Here is a 21,078-nt window from a genome sequence, read left to right as displayed (position 1 = left end):
TAGCGGGGCCGCGCCATGCAGCGCGATGTGGGGAGTCTTCCGCTGGCCCCTGCGCTCCGCGCTCGGCTTGTCAGCGCTGGCTTCCAGACCGTGCAGGAGTTGCTGGAGACCGGCCCCTGCGGGCTGAGCAAAGGTATCGGCGGGCGGGACCGGCTCCTCCGCCGCTTCCCGCCTTTCCCTTGCGGGCAGGTCTCCCGTAGCCCTTCCCTTTCCGCTGTAGCTGACTGGCGCGGGTGGGGTGTCGGCAGGCTTAACTTTACCGGAGTGTACCCCATCGCTGTTAGTGTTCAAGGCCAGGCTGGACAGGGCTTGGAGCAACCTGCTCTAGTGGAAGGTGTCCCTGCCCGTGGCAGGGGGTTGCGACTGGATGAGCTTTAGGGTCCATTCCAACCGAAACCATTCCGTGATCCTATGTGGTTAGTGTACACCGAGCAGCTCAGGTAGGTGAGGTGCTTGATCCATATGGAAGGGCCGTGGCTCAGCTCTGGGAAGCACCCCTGAGAAACCTGAGACCTCAGCCTGGGCGAACGGACAGAGTTAAACGTTCCCTGGGTTTCAGGTTTGCCTGAGCAGAGAAACAGACAAAAAACGATGATTCTGATAAAAGATTCTTCTTGCACTGAGTGATGGGTGTCAATGGGATGCAGAAAAGGGATAAAATAAAGGATTCTCTCTCATTCCTCTTCTTTTCCCATCTGTATGTTCTTTAAAGTAAACTTCCATGCCTTCAGAAAAATCACCTTTTTCAAGAAGTTAAAAGAAGATTTCTAAGAAGCATTTAATGATAGTTTTATTATCTATAATAAGATGTAGTAGTAGTTTTGCCTTGAAGATCAAAGTGAAGTAGCTAGAGTCTGACAGATATATGTGCGTAAAGGCAGACACACACAGAGGTGTTTGCTGGTATCTCATCTTTGTTACTGGATATGTGTTTAAAATCTAGAAGTGATGCATTAGGTATTCAGCCCTGGAATACCCCAAGAATTCAGAGCACGATCAGTAGCTGTCCGTGTCACTTACCAGTCTGCAGCCTGACTTCTTTTCCAGGACCTTATTTGCTTGAAATTAAATGAATATGATAGCACATTCCATGCAGAATAGGTGAATTGCTCTGTCAGATCTCATTCATGTCTGTGAACAGCAGTTTTGATTATTTTTTCTATTTGCAGACAGCTTACTGGCACCTGAATTCTGAACACAGGGCATCATTGCTGAGCTCTTTTGAAAATCATATAATTAGTTCCAGAGATGTTGGCAAGCTGTGTGCATCGTTGTACTAAAAGGATTAGTATTTTGTGTTACACTGCAGAACGTTCAGTTTCTGTCAAACAAGTTGAATTATCTCTTTGTACTTTCAATAAATCACTATTTACAAAAATAAGGTAGCGTTTCATGCTTTTGACTTTTCTAGAAATTGGAATCTCCAAGGAAGAGGCCCTGGAAGTGTTACAGGTTGTGAGGCAGGAATGTCATGAGGATGCAGCAAGAACTGCTGCAAGATCAGGTGCCTCCCGAAAGTTCACAGCCCTGGAACTTCTGGAAGAAGAGCAAGCCCAGGGCTTCATCATTACCTTTTGCTCAGCACTAGACAATATTCTAGGAGGTGGTGTGCAGCTAACCAAAATCACCGAGGTCTGTGGAGCGCCTGGTGTTGGGAAAACACAGCTATGGTATTTCATTTTGATTACTTTTGGGTTTCTTTAATTCTGAGGAGAGATTATTTTTCTTGTTGTCAGTCTCTGATTCTTTTACAGCATTATAAATATCATGATAATGACTGCAGTGCTTCCTGCTCCATGTATTCCTCAGAGAAGTGTCACTTTAGGAGTTGGGAGGGGAGCGCTTTGTGATGTGGATATTTATCTGGTTTTTCTGTTTTCCCTGGCAGTATGCAGTTGGCGGTAGACGTGCAGATCCCAGAATGCTTTGGAGGTGTAGCTGGAGAAGCCGTGTTCATTGATACTGAAGGAAGTTTTATAGTAGACAGAGTAGTGGATATTGCAGCTGCCTGTGTGCAGCATTGCCACCTTATCGCCGAAGCTCATCAAGAAGAAGGTACGTTGCTAAGTCATTTCTTTCTGCCTCGTAGACTGCGATCAGAGCGAGACGAGTGTCTCTTGGGCTGCAGTTCTACCATTTCAGAAGCAGTGCTGGCTCCAGAAGTTCTTGCTGCCAGTCTTTAATTTCTACCTGAAATAAAGCATCATACCCTGAACAGCGTCAGCATGTGGAGCCCATGCTGCAGACTGAGCTGATCCACTTTAAGAATAATTCTTCTTCTCCGTGATGGTTTGGAGGGGGTTTTGCCCCTCTTTTTTTAGCACTTTAATGAATGAATTCACAGCAAAACACAATTCTGTCAGCAGAACTGAGGGATAATGTGGGAGAGGAAGAGTAGCTGGGGAAAGGGAAGAGGAACAATAGTTTCCTAAGGCAGTGTTGCTGCTGAAGCCCCAACTGTAGCTGGAGTTCACCTCCTTCATGAGGTCAATATAGCCAAGTTGCATTCAATGAAGAGTATTTCTAGAATTCTAGAACTCATCGGTGTGTTGGGGATACTGACACAACTTTTATGTTACTCTTAAGAATATTTCATGCAGCAAACTTCTGTTTGAACTGAGGTGAGTGGACACCATATTAAATGAGCTACTACCTGTACACGAAACAACAGATGATTAATAGTCAGTGTTATCCTCTGATGGTGACCTGGCTTGAAAATGATTTACTGGAAAAGTTCTTTTTTCAGAAGTAGATTTTTCATTTTTGGAGCCCTCCCTTGGAGGCTCCGGTGTATCTGTGTGCGAATGCTGAGATAGCATCTGCTCACCACCTTCTTGACTTTCAAGCCAGATGGAAGGTATGTTTCCCACTCTCTGTACCTTGACTGTGTCTGTTTCCGGGGGTTCTGCTGTTGCTATATGTGGAGGGCATCGTTTGGTAGAATGATGAAAGTAGCAATATGCTATTACAGACTTCTGACTCATTTACTCATCTGTTTATGTGTTCTCAGATCATCTAAAAGCTTTGGAGACTTTCTCTGTTGAAAGTATCCTTTCTCACATATATTATTTCCGTTGCCGTGACTACATAGAGCTTCTTGCACAGGTCTACCTCCTCCCAGACTTTCTTTCGGAGCACTCAAAGGTAAGGATTATTGCAGACTTAGGGGAAGATACCACTCATCTTCACACTAAGGATTTTCAAGGTTGCTCAGCTGTTATAGTAACACGAGTAACGCCTTGGTACCTTGTCAGCTTGGCAGTAATGTATTGGCTGATGGTGGAGTACAAATGTAATCTTGGCTGCTTGTTTGCTTTGTCATTCCCATCCCAATTACTCTTGAAAGCAATTTGCTTTTGCTACCACTGCTGCCATCATTCTGAATCTCCACTTTGAAGTGAGGATACTGGACCTATGATGCCACATGTTGTTTTGTTTCTGTGAGCACTGAGTTCTGAATCATTATAAAACTGCTTTACAGAAGAGTCTCTGAGCCAGGTGTATGTGTGATGACCATGATGCAGGGGGATCAGAAAGGCTTAGTGCCACTCACTTTTGTCGTAGAAGATCACAGAGGACCAGAGGCATTCTGTACCATCCTGACATATACAAAGTGACTCTTCTTTCCCATACTTCTGTTGCTACAAGCAGCCAGAGCCTGCAGCTTGACTCTTGGGTGGACTACAGCCAAAAAGTTTCCTAGTTCCTAGTGTTTTAGTGAAATGCTATTGTAGGGCAGATTTTCACCACCTCTCTTCCAGATTTCTAGGTTCTACACAGCAGATCACTAACAGGATTTGGGAAAGATGAAGTGTACCCCATTCTAGTGGAGCACAAGTCAGTGTTGTTTAATTAGATTGGGTTTTGTATATAATTTCAGTTTTTGGAAGCTGTTATGTTCTTGAAAGCACAGATGGGAGTCTTTTTTTTGCTTAGTGTAGTCTGGTATTTCCCTTTCTCTGCCAGGTACTAACGGTGCCCTGTTATGTTTGCTCTTGTGGAAAGTACATGGCTTCATTAGCACAGTTGCATTGGGCTGCAATTCTCTGGTACCATCTGTGCTGATTATCGGTGCTTGGCCTGGAGCCTGAAATACTACTGAAGGTTGCAGGAGAACCGTAAGACCTTCTGATGATTCCTTGGATAGGCTATGAGTGACTTGACAGATTGCTCATTGCAGTCCAGCTCTCATTAAAATTAGTCTGATCCCTCTGTGCAGACCTGGAGCTGAGACTGGGACCACAGAAACCTACAGGGTTTAGGTATTTTTTAGAGAGACCTAGTTGTAGAGTGTCATTTGGAAATAGGAATTAGTTTGAGATCTTGTTAAGAATATGAGAGAGGCCAATAATATGAAAAAGGCTATGTTAGAAAATATTCTTGTCATAATAAATCTAGTTATTTAAGGTGTAGTAGAGATGCACTGGCATGGTGAAGGCATTTGTTACCAAGTTTTCTCTATACAGTCTATGTTAGAATACTTTAAGTCTACTTGTTTGCTATTTTATAGGAAGTACCACTGCGAGAAAATAAACTAAATTGCATCCCACCCGGACGTATTAATCTGATAGGCAAGTTATATGTATGTATATGTTCCATTCTAGCACAAGTCATGTTTATACTGCTAAACCAGTTATTCTTAAAATATAAAAGTTATGCATGAGGAAGATGTATAGGCTCACAGAAAAGAATTTGCAGGAAGGAGGAAAAATAAGACAGAAGAATATCTTCTTTTAATTCTGGCACTATTAAAACATCTTTATTAAATTATTTATTTAAATTATTATTATTAAAACATCTTTTCTAAATTAGTTTTGGGGTTTTTTTGTTGGCTTTTTTTTTCCTGCTTTTGGGGTTTTTTTGTTGTTGGGTTTGGTTTTTTTTCATTTGGAGGTTCAGGGCCATTTCACAGAGTGATGTTTTCTGGAGGCTTGTATGTTCCAGTCACAAAGAGACTTCCCAGTAATGAGTTAAATCTATAATAGAGACAATCCATTTTCTTGTGTTGTTTCCAATTCATTATCTTGTGCATTAATGCAAGGACTTGTAGATACCTAGGATTTGAGTGACATCTGAACATGCAGATGCTGTAAGACCATCCATTAATTTCCCTTCTGTATTTCAGACAAGCTTGGGTCATTAGAACAGCCACAACAAATGAAGTTACAATAAATCAAAGTCCCTGACTAATGTTTATATAGTGTCTTGGGGGTGATGGGCCAGCAGCAGCATTGTGTTCAAGCTTCAGCTAATGATTGCTACAAAAGAAATAATTCAGCAAAGCAAACATCTTCAGGCAAGATAGATACTCAGCTCCATTGCACAGTGTCTGGAATATTTTCATGCATCAGTTCAACTTCATGTTTCTAAGATAATTCATCTGATTCTGTATCAGTGATCTATCTTAACAGTGACTACAGACAGCATGTGTTCTAATCTTGTTAGGATTTATTTTTTGAGGGAAAAGGTGAAATAAATTAGTGTTCATGGAGAGCTGATCAGAGTACAACCCTGATGTTTACCAATTTATTTTTCTCCAGCTCCTCTTCTGCAAGGCTTTAGGTCGAGGTTTATTATTTTGTATTCTGTATTGGGTGCTCCAGAGAAGTCAGCTCTAAGCAAGTGAGCTCTGGAACTGGAAGGAGCTCTGTGCTGCCTTAACTAATGGAGGAGCTTAGTGCAGCATTTTGTTGAAGCTAGTGCAGCTGCGGTCTGAGCTAGTATCTCTGAATAAAGCACTACTGCACTTAGCAAGTGTCCTAGTGTGTTCAAAGCTTGCAGCTCTTTACCCTGCACTCTTACGGGGTGCTGATTGTTCCCAATATGTATCTAGAGACAATAGGTGTTATGCTGTTATGCACATCTGAGTATGAAATAAGATTGTCATCACCTTATACAAAACATTCCAGGGCACTTAAAAAGATGTCTTGCTGCTTTTTGTCATTTGCTTGTAGGATAATAATGGTAGTTCTCCTTTTCTTCCACATTTAGGTCCGACTGGTGGTAGTTGATGGAATTGCATTTCCTTTTCGCCATGACTTTGAGGACCTCTCACTTCGGACAAGGCTTTTGAATGGTCTGGCGCAGCAGCTGATCATCATAGCAAATGATCATAAGTCAGCGGTAAGTCTGGGGCAGGTTTAGATCAGAAAAGATGCTACTTTAGAATAAATACATTACAGAGAATTAAGAAAATGTGATGTGCTGGAAATAGCAAAATAAAACTGCAAGAATGCCCTCTACATCCGTGTTTGCCAGTTTGGTTAATAAATATAGGTGGGGGAGCACAGGCAAAACTATTTGGGTGGAAAATTCCTAGACTTGCCAGAATAAGTAAAATCTGCATTAAAAGCATCCTGTGGATCTTAAATAAATGGTAGCACATCAATCTATCATGCTGTTTCACATAATCTTTTTAATGATTTGGTTGGACAAGGAATGACTTTGGTGACTTTTTACCTACAAAGCACACACATTAAAATATATCAGAGTATTTGGCAGTTCCAAATACTGTCCACTCTTTGTTTAAAAATAAACTACAGTCTTAGTGGAGGAACTGTTTTTAGGGAGGAAAAGCACTTTATCTGCTGGTTTGGTTTGCTCTTCTGGCATCCATGGAAACTCACAGCTTCCTTCCTGGGCATTGTTTCTACGTCATTTACGCCAAGATGGAAGCCAGCAAATCTGCAGCCCCGTAGCCAGCAGATGGCACTCAGAAGCTACATCTGTTCCAGAAGTTGTTTTGGCAAGTCTCTTACAGTATGGAAAAGCATTGTTCAGGAATTGGAGCTTAAACCATCTCAAAATGGTACTAGTGCCTGCAATTCCTTCCAGGTGACTTGCAACCTTGTCACCCACAACTCTGGCGCAAATGGGTTTTGTTCCTCACTGCTAAAAATAAGCCTCCCCTTGTGCTTCCTCTGATAGCTGCAGGAAGGGAAGGAACACAGCTCTGCCCTGGTGAAGTGATTGGGCTTGCTGCTGAAAGCATACCCTGTCATCCTGAAATGAAATATGAAGCTTTTTGCTGGTGTGGGTACCAAGGGAAGTGAATGTTTTATGACTACTTGATTTTTCACGGCCTCCAGTTTACTGAGTGCTTTCACTCATAAATTTGGTACCTGGTGACCTTGAACAAGAGCAGTTGTCATTGTACAGTCTGTTTTTCTTTGGTCAAGGGGCACATATGTCACTTCTATTGAGCAAGTGAGCAGTTTAGTACAAGCACTTGCTGAATAAACACTTAATACAGAAGTGATAAACACAGAGCTTTAGAAATGATTTAGCTCCAAGTGGCCCTCCTGTTAGTTTGTGAGTTAGTTCCATGTAGCTTGCAAGCAGTCTAAATTCAGCTGGCGTGCCAGAGATTGCTCCTTGGGCAGCAAAGCTGGGCAGAGTGAATGCTCTAATATGGTAGGAAGCTCATCTAGTTTCTAAAGCTGAACTCAGTGGGTTGCGCTACAATGTCCAGAGCAGGCCTTCTCCAGCTCCAGTGAAACAGGGAGCCTGTTTGAGGTTGTTAACCATCCATATATGATGAGTTACTTTTCTAAAATACACAATATATGCCCTGAGGATGTCAGCTATGTAAATGGTTTGGTGTGTGCCCTCTGTGCTCAGTGAAGTTGCTTGCTGTAGCACACTTTAACTGTTCAAGCAAGAATTTTACAAGCATGTCAAACAATGAAAACCCCGTAGGTTTAAGATAGGTACAATTTTTTATTTTTCATTTTTAATGAACTTTGCAATTAATATTCCTGGCTCTTTTCTGTCTCACCCACCCCCACTTCTACCAGGGATCTAACCTAGACTGTCTGTGAACCTCCTACAAGTGATTTGTGCTGCGAAAACACTCCCCCGCTCTGTCTGTTCACTTTTCATTCTGCTTTGTATTGTACCCACTTGCGCATTTTTAGAAGACAAGGCACAGGAACTCTGTTAATCACTAGGCTTATGCATGTTTTGAGCAGCAGCACCAAATTCATTTATGCCAATGACTGAAAGCTGTCTCTTTACAGAGGGCTGGTGCAAGTCATGTGCACCTGAATACAGATCCAAACAGTGTTTAGTACAAATGCAGTGGAATATACAGTTTGCATCCCTTAGGGAGGGAGAAATTTAGGTTTCTTAAAAGTCTTGAATGAAAGAAATCTATCTTCCATGCAAATGGAAAATCCATTTTTCAGGGTTCTATTATTTTGTTTTGGCTATTGAGAAGATGCGGCACCTTTACAATTTCTTCTGGCTAACATGGATCTTCACCTGAGTAACTGCTTTATTGTTAAAAGCTCTTTGAAAAATGCCTCTCTTCCCTCCTACCAGTATGCTTATTTTCTGGAGATTTTCTTGTTTGTGTGCTTCTGTTTCCTCTTTTAGGTAGTTCTGACAAACCAAATGACAACAAGGATTGGACAGAGCCAGTCCACATTGGTACCTGCTTTAGGTAGGCATTTAGCTTCTGAGTTGAAAACTGAGTTAATCTTCAAATATATGACTTTGTTTCTTTTGGCATCGTGTGCAAAGAAAATGAAATTGCTTGCTGAATTTCTACAGTGTAGCAGAATCCACGATGAAAGTCGTTCCAAATGGGTCTCAGGCTAGTATTGTGGAACTCTGCAGTAGTGCTTACCTATGGCAGCTTTGTGAGTATAATCAGCAGCTATCAGACTTTATTCTAAACTCAAACATGGTGTGCAGATTAGAATCCTGCTTAGATTTTTTAAAAGGGATTACAGATATTTTTAAAAGTAATGATATTTTCAGATTGCAGAAACTCACAGGTTGAGAGTGTTGTTGGATATTTTTTTCCTTTATAAAAACCAAGAATGGTAATACTAAACTTGCTATTAAATCTATCAGCATTCCTTTAAGATGACTGCATCACCCTTTATGGGGAAGCACTAGGTACTAAGAGCTCTGAGTAAGTAGGTTTTTAGAAGTGCAGCTAATGTACTGCAGCCTTCCCCTGAGGATCTAGGTTGTTACCTTTATCCTAGCTGTGGCTGTGTCAACTAAGGAGGCCACTACCCCTGCTTGAGGTCACTGCTGCATCCTATATGATGGCTGAGCTGTTTATTGATTGTTTCCTAAGCCATTTCTGCCCAAAGTGGCCCAGTTAAATTTGAGCCATTTAAATAGTAAGTAAGCCTCTGATAGATCAAGTAATTTAGACTGAAATTGGCTGGTGAGTATCGTACAGAAAATGCAGGGATGGACCTGGGAGCAATAAACCTCTAGCAGGAATGTGGTGATGAACAGAATAAAGCACTAATAGAATAACACAACTTAATAGTTGCACACTTCAAACTATGCTACAATTTCTTCAATTCCCTGAGAATCACCCACTGCTTTTCCAAAACAGTTTAAGTTTTTTATTTTGCCATTACACTTGGGCATGTTCCATTAATTATTTGCAAAGTCATTTCATATTTGCTGCATAGCTGGAACTCCCTACCCGTTGCTCTGTACAGTTATGGCATAGAGGGGAGTTCTGTGTGGGATCCTCAACTACAGCCTGTCTAGACTGAGTTTAAGTGTTTTTTACAGGCTGCTCAATTTTGCCCTGTAATGAAAAGAGTACCTCATACAGATTCTTCTGCTGCAGTCACAGGGGAAAATAGAACAGTTCTTCTCAAGTAGAGATTTTGACACATTAAGAAAATGCTCAGTGTTTAAATCTTCTTTAAGGTTGTAACTTTGTATTATTTTATGGTACACTTAAAGGGCAACAAATCCTCTGTCCACAGCTTCAGTTTCTGTGGGCTAAGTAATGATTCCCTTGTTCCAGAGCGGAGGGAGAAGGGGACAGTACAAAGGCAAAGATGTTCTCACTGTCTGTAGAGGCATTGAACCATTTGGCAGAGATGTAAGATAAAATGAACAAATACAGACTGTCTCCATCAAGAATGTGGAGAATGTGGAATTTTGAGCTGTGCATGCAGATACAGACCCAGCTTCTAGTGTCTGACCCTTCTTGTTGTTTTTGCCTCTTGTTCACTGATGTATTATTTTTGACAGCCTTTCTGGCTACAAACTCTATTAAAGTTAATAGATTCTGTCTTTTTATTTCAGTAGGCAGTGTTGTTTGAGAGGTGTTGTGTTTATGGAGTCATAGGGATAGTAAAGAATGTGAAGACATTCAGAGTAGGTTGTAATTCAAAGATATCCCATATTGTCTTGTGCATATTTTCTTTTACAAACATTTAATTTGACATAACCTCACACTGACCATAAACTGATTGTGATTCTCACCAGAATGGGTATGTAGTAAACATATAGTATTGTTGAGTTGTGTGTACTCTGCAAAAATGAAACTTTGTACTAGTTGTTAAAATACTTAGGTTAAGAGATATTCCCCCTATCCTAAACAGCCTTTCCTAAGATTTCACAAGAGCATTAATCTCTAAACTCTTACTCAGCTTCTTGGCAGAAGGGAACTTCTTAATTATGGGGAAAAAAAAGGCACAGATGCTGCAAGGTATTAAGTCAAGAGCTTTATGAAAAGGACAGCTTTCTTTCCAACTAGTAATAGCTAAAGCTGGGTGTTCCTAGACATTTCTACTGGATATATTTAGAAAGGAGGTCAAATATAAATCTGCAGCCAGTTTAACTCAGAAATACCCCATTTTACCATAGCATTTTTCTTTCATACTCGGTACAGTTGGAAACATTCTAGTGTGGAGTTTGTACCCATTGTAAAATGTGTTTTGATCTCTGACTCAGAACCATACCTGATGACTAGAATCTTCAATCTCAACTTAAATGTAGTGGAGCAAGGTCTAGGAAGATGCCTACAGGGTCTAGGTCTTCATTACAGCTGAATCATATTTCTTGTCTTCTCTGTGCTGTAATGAACACCAGAGCACACGGGGTATGTGGGGCTGGTGACATGATGGAGACCAACAAGTGATTCAGAAGTTAACGGGGCTGTATGGAGGTGAAGAGGAGAGGCTTGCAGCACTGAACCAAAATGGCTGGTTTAAAATGCAGTCCATCTTTGGACTACTGACTGTCTTCAGGGATAAACAGAGGAAAACACCCAATAGAACTGTCTATAAATTGACTGAGCTCATGGTCAGGTGTTAACTGAAACAATAGGACATTTCCCCTGAAATAGGATAACAATCCAAACCTCCTTCTTGCTTTCCACCATGCCCTCCCTCTTGCCTTTGGTTGTGTTCTTTTGCATTTTGCTGTTAGAAGCAGAAGACTGCTTCAGGGGCCCTTAATACTTTAATAATCATTGACTTTTTTCCCAAAGCTTGTATCCCAAAGGGAGTGATGTTTGCTCATAATTATTCCTGAGAGGCAGAGTATCAGAATTTTGAAGTAGGATTTAGACATACTTGACTAGGCTGTTTCAGTAGTAATTAGAAAAATCTTTTCTTAATGCTGTGTCTGTTTTCAAGACTTGTCTAGTACCTGTCCTTTATTAGTTATATAGAAAATCTTTCTAGAAATATGGAAGTACTGCATCAAGCTTTCTATAAAACACACTGTGAGTACAGAGGTTATTCCTTGTCTCAGTGTATGTGGTAAACTAGTTGTGAAATCCTTGCACATTGATACAAAATATGTGATTCATTACTGCAAAAAAGGTGTATATATGTTTAATCATGGAGGTTTTTTGAAAGACTGGTCTGATTTACTGATGAGGGTGCTGTTATAGAAACATATATAAAATGGCCTGTATTTTGTGTCACTCAGGAGAAAGCTGGGGACATGCTGCTACTGTCCGTTTAATCTTTCACTGGGACAACAGTCAGAGGTAAGTGAAAATGTAGGCAGTGAATTACATAACAACACTGACAAATGTGATATCTGAGAATCCGTCTCTGAATGGCCAAGCAGGGATTTGAACTTGACTTCTGGCTTTGCTCTGCTATGTCCCAGGCTACTGCAGCTCAAGAAGAGCTTTCTAGTTCAGCCTAAGACAGCGTGGGCTGAACTGTCATGCTCCTCCTTCTCACCATGGTCAGCTTGCTGCAGTGCTGTACTTTCTTTCTGACAAGATGCTATGTCTCATCAAACTATAACATCCTAACGGCAGCTGCTCAGACACAAGAACTGAGGATCTGGTGCCTAAGTAGAATTTTTTACTCTCTGTATTTTGTAAGCAGGGAGTAGAATGTCTTTGCTTCAGCCTTTTAGGCCCCAGTCAGTACAAAGCCAAAGATGCCAAAGGCAGCTTTCCACCTAGGTAGCAATTCTCAGGACAGAAAAGGCTTGCTGAGCCCTGAGCCTTAGTGGCAGCCTTTGAACCTTTCTGCTTTTGAATGTAGCAGGATGGTTCCAAGTTACAATGACCTGCAGGAAGAAGCTTCATCTACTCTCAGTTTAGAGCTGAGCTATGGAGGATGATTTTAGCAGCCCAAAGGAATGAGGATGACCCTTCTAAAAACCATATGAAGTTCTGTTTCCTGGTTCTTTTTTTTCCCCCTTCAGTATATTGCAAGCTCATTTCTCTTTCCTGGTCAGTTAAATTTGTCTTGTGTGTAGTATCACAGTGCAGCAGCTTGGGATTATGAAGTCTTGCTTCAATTCCCTAATCTTCTGCAAACAGTGAACAAAAATGCTGCTGGAATGTTGCTGTGCATAGTTTGGCTTGTAAAACCTGAAAGAGACAGGCAGTGACAGTTTCTTGTGGAGTTTTGGTTTTTTAAAGTCTAGGTTTGAAGGAAATGCAGAATGATTACAGCATTCTGTTTATGTTGGAATTAAATTAACATCACTGATCAGTTAACAGCCTTTATAAGACAGAAGTTGCATCAACACAATGATTGCAGAGTGAACAAAAGTTAATTTTATATATCAAAACTAAGGAGCTTTTTTTCTTCTGCAGCAGCTAGGAAGGTCATAGATATGTGTTTCAGGAAATGAGCCAAAGATAGACAAACATGTTTTATTTACTGTTCTAAACGTGTAGCTAATATGGAGCAGGGCCTGCAGAAGCACAGCAATTCCAGTGAAAACTGCCTAACTGTAAAAAGCAGCAATAGCTATGTTCTGTTGCATTTTTCACACAAGCTACCTATACCTGATGATCCATCGTGGGTTTCTTGTTATTTTTATATTAAGCTATTGAGGCACAAAGATATTTGAGTATCCATTTGCCACCTTGTTATTAATTGTGCTTTGGCCTAATATGATACCTGTCTCTTTCTTTCTCTCTACTACTGAAAATGACAGAGGTTAATTATAAGTGGTCTCATTGCTGTGAGGTAAGATCCTGTTGAGTCAGAGGCATGCAGCAGAGCTCCAGCTGAGCACTTGTGAAAGTGTGGCTTCTGCAGCTTCAGATTTAGGCTATTTTGTAAAGTATATCCCACCCTTTAAATGTTCTGAGGAATTCCCTGTGTAGCTAATATGAAGTGGCAGTGTTCCTCAGGCTGTAATTATGTGCTCTCTAACAGAATGGCACCTCAGGGAGGTAAAAAAACCCTGAAAATAATTAATGGGATCTTTGGCAGGGGGTCTTGATACAGAGAGCAGAACACTTTCCATACTGGCTTCACTTAAGTGTGATTTTTGGAGAGGTGGGCATGGTTTAGACTAGAATCAGACCTGGGCCTGGTTGAAAAATCCCTTATTTTTGAGCAGCTGTGCAGTCTTCTTAAAAGCAGGCATTTATTGGGCTAGGTGCTACCACAAACCAAGATGTATTGCTTAGAGTCTAAATGCACAAAATCAAAGAGTTAGAAGAGAAATACAGGGAGACTTATTTTCTCAAGTTTATGCTGTATGTCAGTGGCAAGATCAGGCTTAGAAATAGAACATCTTATGCTCCTTCTCCATCGACTAGGTTATATTGACAGTCCTGGGAAATCTCTAGGAAAAAAAACTCCCTAGAATATGAATTCTTGAGGGTATCTCCCAACTTCGAGATGTCAGTGAACGAATGATTGCTTAACAGAGTAGGAAAGAATTGTGCTCAAAACCTTGTTTGTTTGTTTGCATTTTAAGAAAGTGGTGTTTGGAATTACTTCATAAAGAATATTTTTCAAAAAATGTGATGAAATCCCGTGATGTAACAAGGGTGATAAATCATTCGTTTTAGTAGGTCTGCATTGTATTTGAGCTGACAGGTCAAATGATGGGAAATTGGCATCCACACTTTAAATGACCTATATGAAAATACATACATAAGAATTCCACTGGTCACGTACCCCATGTTTGTGGGGAAAACTTGAGTCTAGTCATTTGGCTACTTGGAATTTTTATTATTGCATTCACTAATCATAATTATCTGGTGTTTTTTGTTTAACCAGGTTGGCAACGTTGTACAAATCACCGAGTCAGAAGGAGTCAACTATACCGTATCACATCACAGTTAGTATTTCTTTTGGGCTGGAAATTGCTAGCTGTAAAGGAATTTTCAGACACACAGACAAATCTGTGAAAGATGTTTTCTTAGTGTTGCTTTTCAGTTGCTTTATGAACGTCACTGGTAATACTGGGATGTCTCCAGGTTTATTAATATTTTGCACCTTTTCTCTTTAGAAAAATGACCCAGCATGTTAGTTCTCTTAGAATTAAAACATTTTGATTTCCAGATCAAATTTATAGGCAGCCTGTCCCCATTTGTTTTTCTGCTAATACTGCTTATTTTATCTGCCCTTGATGTTAACTTTTGGCCTAAGTGCAATTACAGAGAACAACCACATACTTGCTGAGCATTCATTCTGGGAGACTTGGACAAGCTAAGCTGCGTTCTCCCTTGTTAGGTAGTACACTATTGTTTCCTTAGTGGCTCTTCTCTGCATCTTCCAGATGAGTTTCTCTTTCTAAGACAAAGGTGACCTGAATCACACATGGTATTCCAGAGGTTTCACCAGTACTTTGTGCCATACATATTTCCACATTTCTGCTTTAAGTGCATTGCCTGATATAACCTAGGTTGTATTTCTCTTTCATAGCTCCATCCTACTGGTAACCCTATGACCAGCCAATATATACAGATTTTTCTATTCTGCCACTGTCATATGAGGAGTTTCCAGCTTATGGCTGGAGTTCTTATTCATCCCTAGGTAAATTCTGTGATTATTTTCTTTTGTGGAGTGCTTAGATACATATTAATGAGAATACACACAGTCTAAGCTGTATTTAGGTTAAAAAAAAATCCAGCCACACCACTCGACTCTTATATCTCAAAATGTCAGATACATAGGTACATGCCATACCTATTTACCATGTGTCCTCATGGAAACATGTTGCCATAGCACTTCCTGCAGATTTTAACGCTGCCATAAGATGAGATCTTCAAACTATTGAACAGGTATTTCCTTTTTCAGTCCTGAATGTATTCACCTAGACAGAAGAAATATTGCAAATATATATATATGTAAAAAAAATATATATAAATGTTCTGTAAGGACTGGAAGGATAAGTGGAACCACATCCCAAAGTTGTTTGGATCATGTGATGTGAGCTCAGCCCTTTCTCTCCAGCTGATGAACAGATGGATTTTATCTTAGACAGTTTAATAGCCTTTTCCTTTCAGTTTTATACACATTATAAAACAGCTATGCTCTCTTCTTCAGTGTGAATGCACACGATTTTGAAATACAGTTGAGAGTGTATCCTAATCAAAGATTAGTTAAAATTTAAGATTATCCCTGTGTTTTTCCCTTAATCCTGTTGAGCTGCTTCAGCAGACGGTTTCTGGAAGTAAAAAATGTATTATCCCTGCTTTTTTTTCTCCTGAAATTCAGGCCTGATGGTAACAGTCTGCTGTTAGCATTTCTCATTCCCTTCTCCGCAGCTAAACTGGAGAATGTAAATACATGTTCCATGTTTCCAAATCTGATCTAGCACATCTATGTATAACCAGCATACAAAAAAAAGATAATTAAAAAAATAATAAATTCCTCAAGCCTGTTTCCTCAAAGATGTTTAGACTTAAACAAATTAGATACTGTGTTACCATTGCAAAACGGCTGTTCACTCTGAGCAAGTGTGGAAGCTGTGGAACATGTATGAGATGAAGTATTTTCTTTCACAGGCTGAGCAGGTTTCATTCTTAAATGCAGAGTATAGAAATGTAAATTGATTTATGCAAAAGGGAGTAATTATATCATCTGATCCACCTAAATTTCCCAGGTACTGTGACCCGATTATTTCACCATGAAAGATAGAGCCCTAGGACCTATATTCTCGGTAGGAATAACCAGTATTTCCCTGAACTGTGGAGGGTCTGCCAGACTAGCAATGAGAACACCACTCAAGTAATAAAGCCATCTGCTTTTGTCAACCTTGATGCAGTCTGTAGCTGCCAGAAAATATTAAAGAAAAAATCAAAATGACTGTAGACTGAGCCTTGTAGGTCCTTGGTTCCATTACCCACATGGTTGATATCTAAAACTCATGAACAAATATACAGATAAACCACTTCAAAATATACACAAAAAGCTTGTAATTTTGAGGCACTCTTTTCAGAAGGTATATGCCTTTAACTAAAAGCAAAACATCCATACTAAGCAGTCTACTTTATCATCCTCTGGCCTTTATAAGCACTGGAATGCTTTTGCTACGAGTCTAGCATGCTGGATTAAGTGGATTCTTGGCTACAGATCCACCTTTGTGCCTAAGGGAAATGGCAGAGATTAGATGCAAGCAGCAGTGAAACACTAAACTTGAAGATTCCCCATTACGCTATTCAGAATAACACTTGAGTTGCTTATAATAGCAGAGGGACTGCACAAATCCTGCCCTTTTGGCACCTCTTGCTGTTTGTTCCTTTGAAAAATCAGCAGGCTGTGTGAGGTGAGGCATTTGGAAATAGAAATACAGAGATAGGAGACTTAAGCAAAACATTTTGATTGGGTTCTTGTGTTGTTCTGGATTGATTTCAGTGTGGGACACACTGGTGTTTTAGAAAAGTCACACGTCTGATAGTAACTCTACCTGCTTTTTCACACTGCACCAACACAAAATGTCAGCTTTAGGTGAAATTCTGTCATCCCCACATTGTCTCTACCTGAGTATTTAGGATCCCCAAAGCAATTTCTTTTTCAGATTAACCCTTTTTCCTCTCTAAGTCTGCACTGCAGTGAGAGTCGTCCTTGTGCTGTCAGCAGTGCTCCCTGCACAGCATTTGCTGGGAGATGGGAAGATGGACAGTTGCAGGCTTCACATGCCATATCAGTTATTTCCATCTGCATTGATGACATGATTAACTAACTGCTTTTCCAGATATTTTAAAATCTTTAAAAATCATTAAATTGTGAGCTACAGTATCAGAAAATACAAATGGTACTAAGCCAGATAGATCACTTTAAGTTCTTTCCTGAGTAGCAGCATCTCATTTTCACTTCCACATTTAGTTTTTGGCAGTTAAAGGTTCTCATCCCACTGTGTCCCATAAATTACTATGCTGGGACAGTCTTTGCAGTCTAGAGACTGTTTCAAATATGCTGTTCTCTTACAATGTCTCATTGATGTTTTCAGTTCATTAAGTAGATACATGAAAGAAAAATATCCTAGGTTTTAGAAATTCACAGTTGTTTCTGAAAATGACTGAGGCAATTAATCCAGTCATCTCCTTGCTTCTATGGAAGCTTGAATTAAGGGCTGAAAGATTTGGCTTTTAATTTATTTAGATAGGCAACTTAATTTACAGAGAAGCAGTGCTTCACAGCCATAGGGGTTATCAGTGATAAAATAACAATAATAGCCTGGTTGGTGAAAATAAAATAATGAGACTCGGTTACTAGTTGGCACATGTGTTAAAAGACTTGCTGTTCTGAGCTTAGCCTGGTCTAAAAACAGTCTGTGGCCACTCATCTAAAATAAAAGACAACATCATACCTTATTCTTATCTTCTGGGAACTGGTTACTCATGGTTTATATCCATAGAAGTGTTATCACATGATTTTGCTTATATCTCACAGTCTCATGGCTTCCGAGACGTGCAGCCTCCAGCTGTCACTCAAAATGCAGAAGGTGCTGAAATGAACCCTCGCAAACGGCCACGGAGAGAAGAGGAAAAGTAATAGAGATTCAAAAGTTGAATGTTAAAAACTGTGCTACAGGAGAACAGTTGCATAGTCAATGTGCAACCAAAGGTAGCCTGAGAGACTCTAACTTAAATTCCCGCTCTGGATGTTATTTTAACATTTGTGTGGCAGGAAATTCCTTTGTGTATGGCATAATTTTATAATAAAAATGCTATGTTTTCTATAACAAGAGGCTTCAACTCTTTTTTTTTTGGGGGGGGGGAATATGAAGAATGTAGTTTTTTTTACTCTGGGTAAAAAAGCAATGCAATGTGAGCATCTAGTAGAGTATATTTAATGACATAGGTCTTGACCACTCACCTGGTTTTGTGTGTATCTGAATTTTAACAAGGTTTCATGTAGCAATCTGTTCACATGCCTCAGACCAGGGCAAAAGGCAGTGGAGCTGCTGATGGATGCTTTAAGATAAATACATGCTTAAAAGCTGTGCCAGATGGGGGCATTAGCCCTTACCTGCTGCAAAGTCCTTGATCAAGGACAATCAAAGCACTGTTATGAACTTCTAGTTTATCTTGTAGTGGCAACAATAGAGATGAAAAACTAGATCTGAAGGACAAAAGATTTAATCCAGCATGGTAATTTTCTGCTTTTATCATAGTAAGAATATTTTACCATCAGGCTCAACCCAAACTGCTGCATAGCCCTTAACTTCCCTGTTCATTCTTTACCAAAGCATTCACAGTGAGCTGCTGTAATCAGGATCTGTTTTGTTCATGGCTTTAATAATGAGGAAACCCAGGCTGCTTAGACACCAGCAAAAGATTAGCAGCTCCCAAACCTAAACCAAATAAAGAAATGAATGTACACTGGAAATACAGCACGGTTTTGTCCTTTCTAGTAAGAGAAAACAAATCGATCAGATTATTAGAGGGGAAGAAAGGTACTGCAGTGCGAAATAGTAATTACTTCAATTATGAGAAGTGTTTGTCTGTACACATGCACACATATGACCCCTTTCTGGCATACTGCTCGATAACGTTATAGCTGGGGAAACTCGGCCAGCAAGTTAAATGGAGAATTCAAGTTGTGGGAGTCACTAATTTATAATTTAGTAACACTAAGCTGCCTTTGCTTTGAAACAAAATTCAGAGCTGAATCTGAGTCACGAAACCTGTCTATTCAAAAAGCTGCAAAAAAAAAAAAAAAAGTGGCAGTGATTTCTGGATCATTATAGTGTTTAGATATAAATTACATAATAAAGTATTAAAAGGAAAAGTATTCAGCTGCCATGCAGCAACGCAGGCTGTGTCAAAATTTCAAACCTGTGAGTCAGGGAGAAGCTCTCAAGCAAGCATGACACAGAGGAAGAAAGGCAGTGGGATTTGTGACTCAGACAAACATTTCAATGCAGGAGACAGAGGCAAACAAAAGGATCCTACCGCATGTGATGTCAGCAAACGCTCCATTTGGGAATAATAGCTTCCTACGTATTGCAGTGCAAGAAGGGGGAGCTAGCACAGTACACATGCCTACGTAGCCACAAGGAAAACCATCCATTAAGAACGTTGTAGCAGGATTTTAAGAAGCACTGCTGGTTACCAGTGATAGCTGCTCTCCACCGTGTTTGATATTTATGGAAAAATCCATTTCTCTCCAATTACTGTACTCTGATTAAATATCCTCAACACATTCTTCCATGTGTGAGGAGAGTAAGGCCATGCCTCCAATACACTATTAATTTCAGCTGACTGTTGTTCTCTTATTTTGTTTGTAGTAGAGTAGCATCCAGAAGCCCCAGCTGAGATGCTGATCCTGTTATACCAAGATAAATCATTTTGGCTGAGTGAATGTTACATCTTCCAGTATTCCAGGCATCATTATCAAACTAAAAAAATTGTATAGTTACTGGTGAACAGTGGGAGTTACAAAACATCCAGAGGAGACACCGGAGGCTCTTTATGCTGAGATTTATTTTTTTTTTTTTTTATATTGGAGTTATAATAAAAAATCAACTCTGCAGACCAGAACTAGAGAGAAGGATCTGTTGGCTGAGACAAAATTAGATTAAATAAGCCAGATTTTGTTCTCATCTGCTGGAGACAAGGAAGCTGTTCCAGGCTTAGAAATGAGTATAAAGAAAGAATTTGACCGTTGCCTCAACAATAAATCTTCCATGGCAAGTTGATATTTTCTTACGTGTGCCTGGAACTCTCTTACATTTCCCAGCATCAGTGCACAACAGTGAGTGGAACAAGAGAATTCTATGACTGCACAGAAAGTAAGATTCTGACTAGATAATGTCACAGAACTGAATCAAAAATAAAATAGGTTGTTTGATTTGCTGCTTAAGTCCCCGTTTTCTGAAAGCCAAAAGCTTTAACTATCATGCCGAGTTTAGAATTATTCCATTTTGTAGGGATGACATTTACTTGTGGTGTAAGGTCCTACTTTGTCACCACAGCAAGAACACAGTATCTACCACAGGTCTCGCCAACAAGAAAACACTGCGGTCACAGTATACTGCTTCTCAAGCCCAGAACCCTGCTTTGAAACTCTTCTGTTTGGACAGGGAAAATAACAATTTATTTCTTCCTGGTTTTACGTGTTCTGCCCCTTTTCCATTATGAAACACTCAGAAACCAACTAGCTTCCAACTAGACTAAATTTAAGAAAACATGGAGAAGAAATAGCTTAACATAAGGTAAAAAGATGCAGCCAAGGTCAAGTTCTGCAATCACAGTCTTGTACTGAAGTCAATTACAAACTTGTTGGCTCATGTGGAAGGCAATTCAGCTGCTAACATGGACTTTGAATACGGTGCTGAGAAAAGTACATTTAAAACGTAACATTTATTTTTCTATAGAATTTAGTTATTTGGGGGCACTAAACTTAGAATCATTACTCTAAGGTATTTCATGGATTAACACAAAGGTGAAATCCTTACTGCCTGATTTTTTAACTCCATCCTTTTTCTGAACAAAAGAAGATACATAAGTTGGAATGAGAAGTCATTGTGTTCCAGCTTCTCAGATTGTCTTTACCATCCTGGGGATCATAATTATTTAGAAAGGCACATTACGCTGTATTATACTGTTTTAACATATGCTAATTCTATATGAAATAC

General features: G+C 39.9%; 1 protein-coding gene across 1 annotated transcript; it reads left to right on the top strand.

Moving 5' to 3' along the window:
• Nucleotides 1-15: 15 nt before the first annotated feature.
• RAD51C (RAD51 paralog C) lies at nt 16-19,606 on the top strand (the record flags this gene model as incomplete). Its single annotated transcript, XM_080630130.1, has 9 exons — nt 16-133; nt 1,412-1,670; nt 1,889-2,055; nt 3,011-3,144; nt 5,992-6,123; nt 8,377-8,443; nt 11,707-11,767; nt 14,268-14,328; nt 17,889-19,606. 9 exons carry the CDS (start codon nt 16-18, stop codon nt 17,988-17,990), a joined length of 1,101 nt encoding a protein of 366 aa, XP_080486256.1. The 3' UTR covers nt 17,991-19,606.
• Between the last annotated feature and the right edge of the window lie 1,472 nt (nt 19,607-21,078).

Source organism: Psittacula echo (assembly GCF_963264785.1).
Source record: "Psittacula echo genome assembly, chromosome: 15".
In the NCBI taxonomy this organism is placed as follows: Eukaryota; Metazoa; Chordata; class Aves; order Psittaciformes; family Psittacidae; genus Psittacula; species Psittacula echo.
Note: the sequence above shows the minus strand (reverse complement) of the source record. Positions and strands in the feature narration are given on the sequence as shown.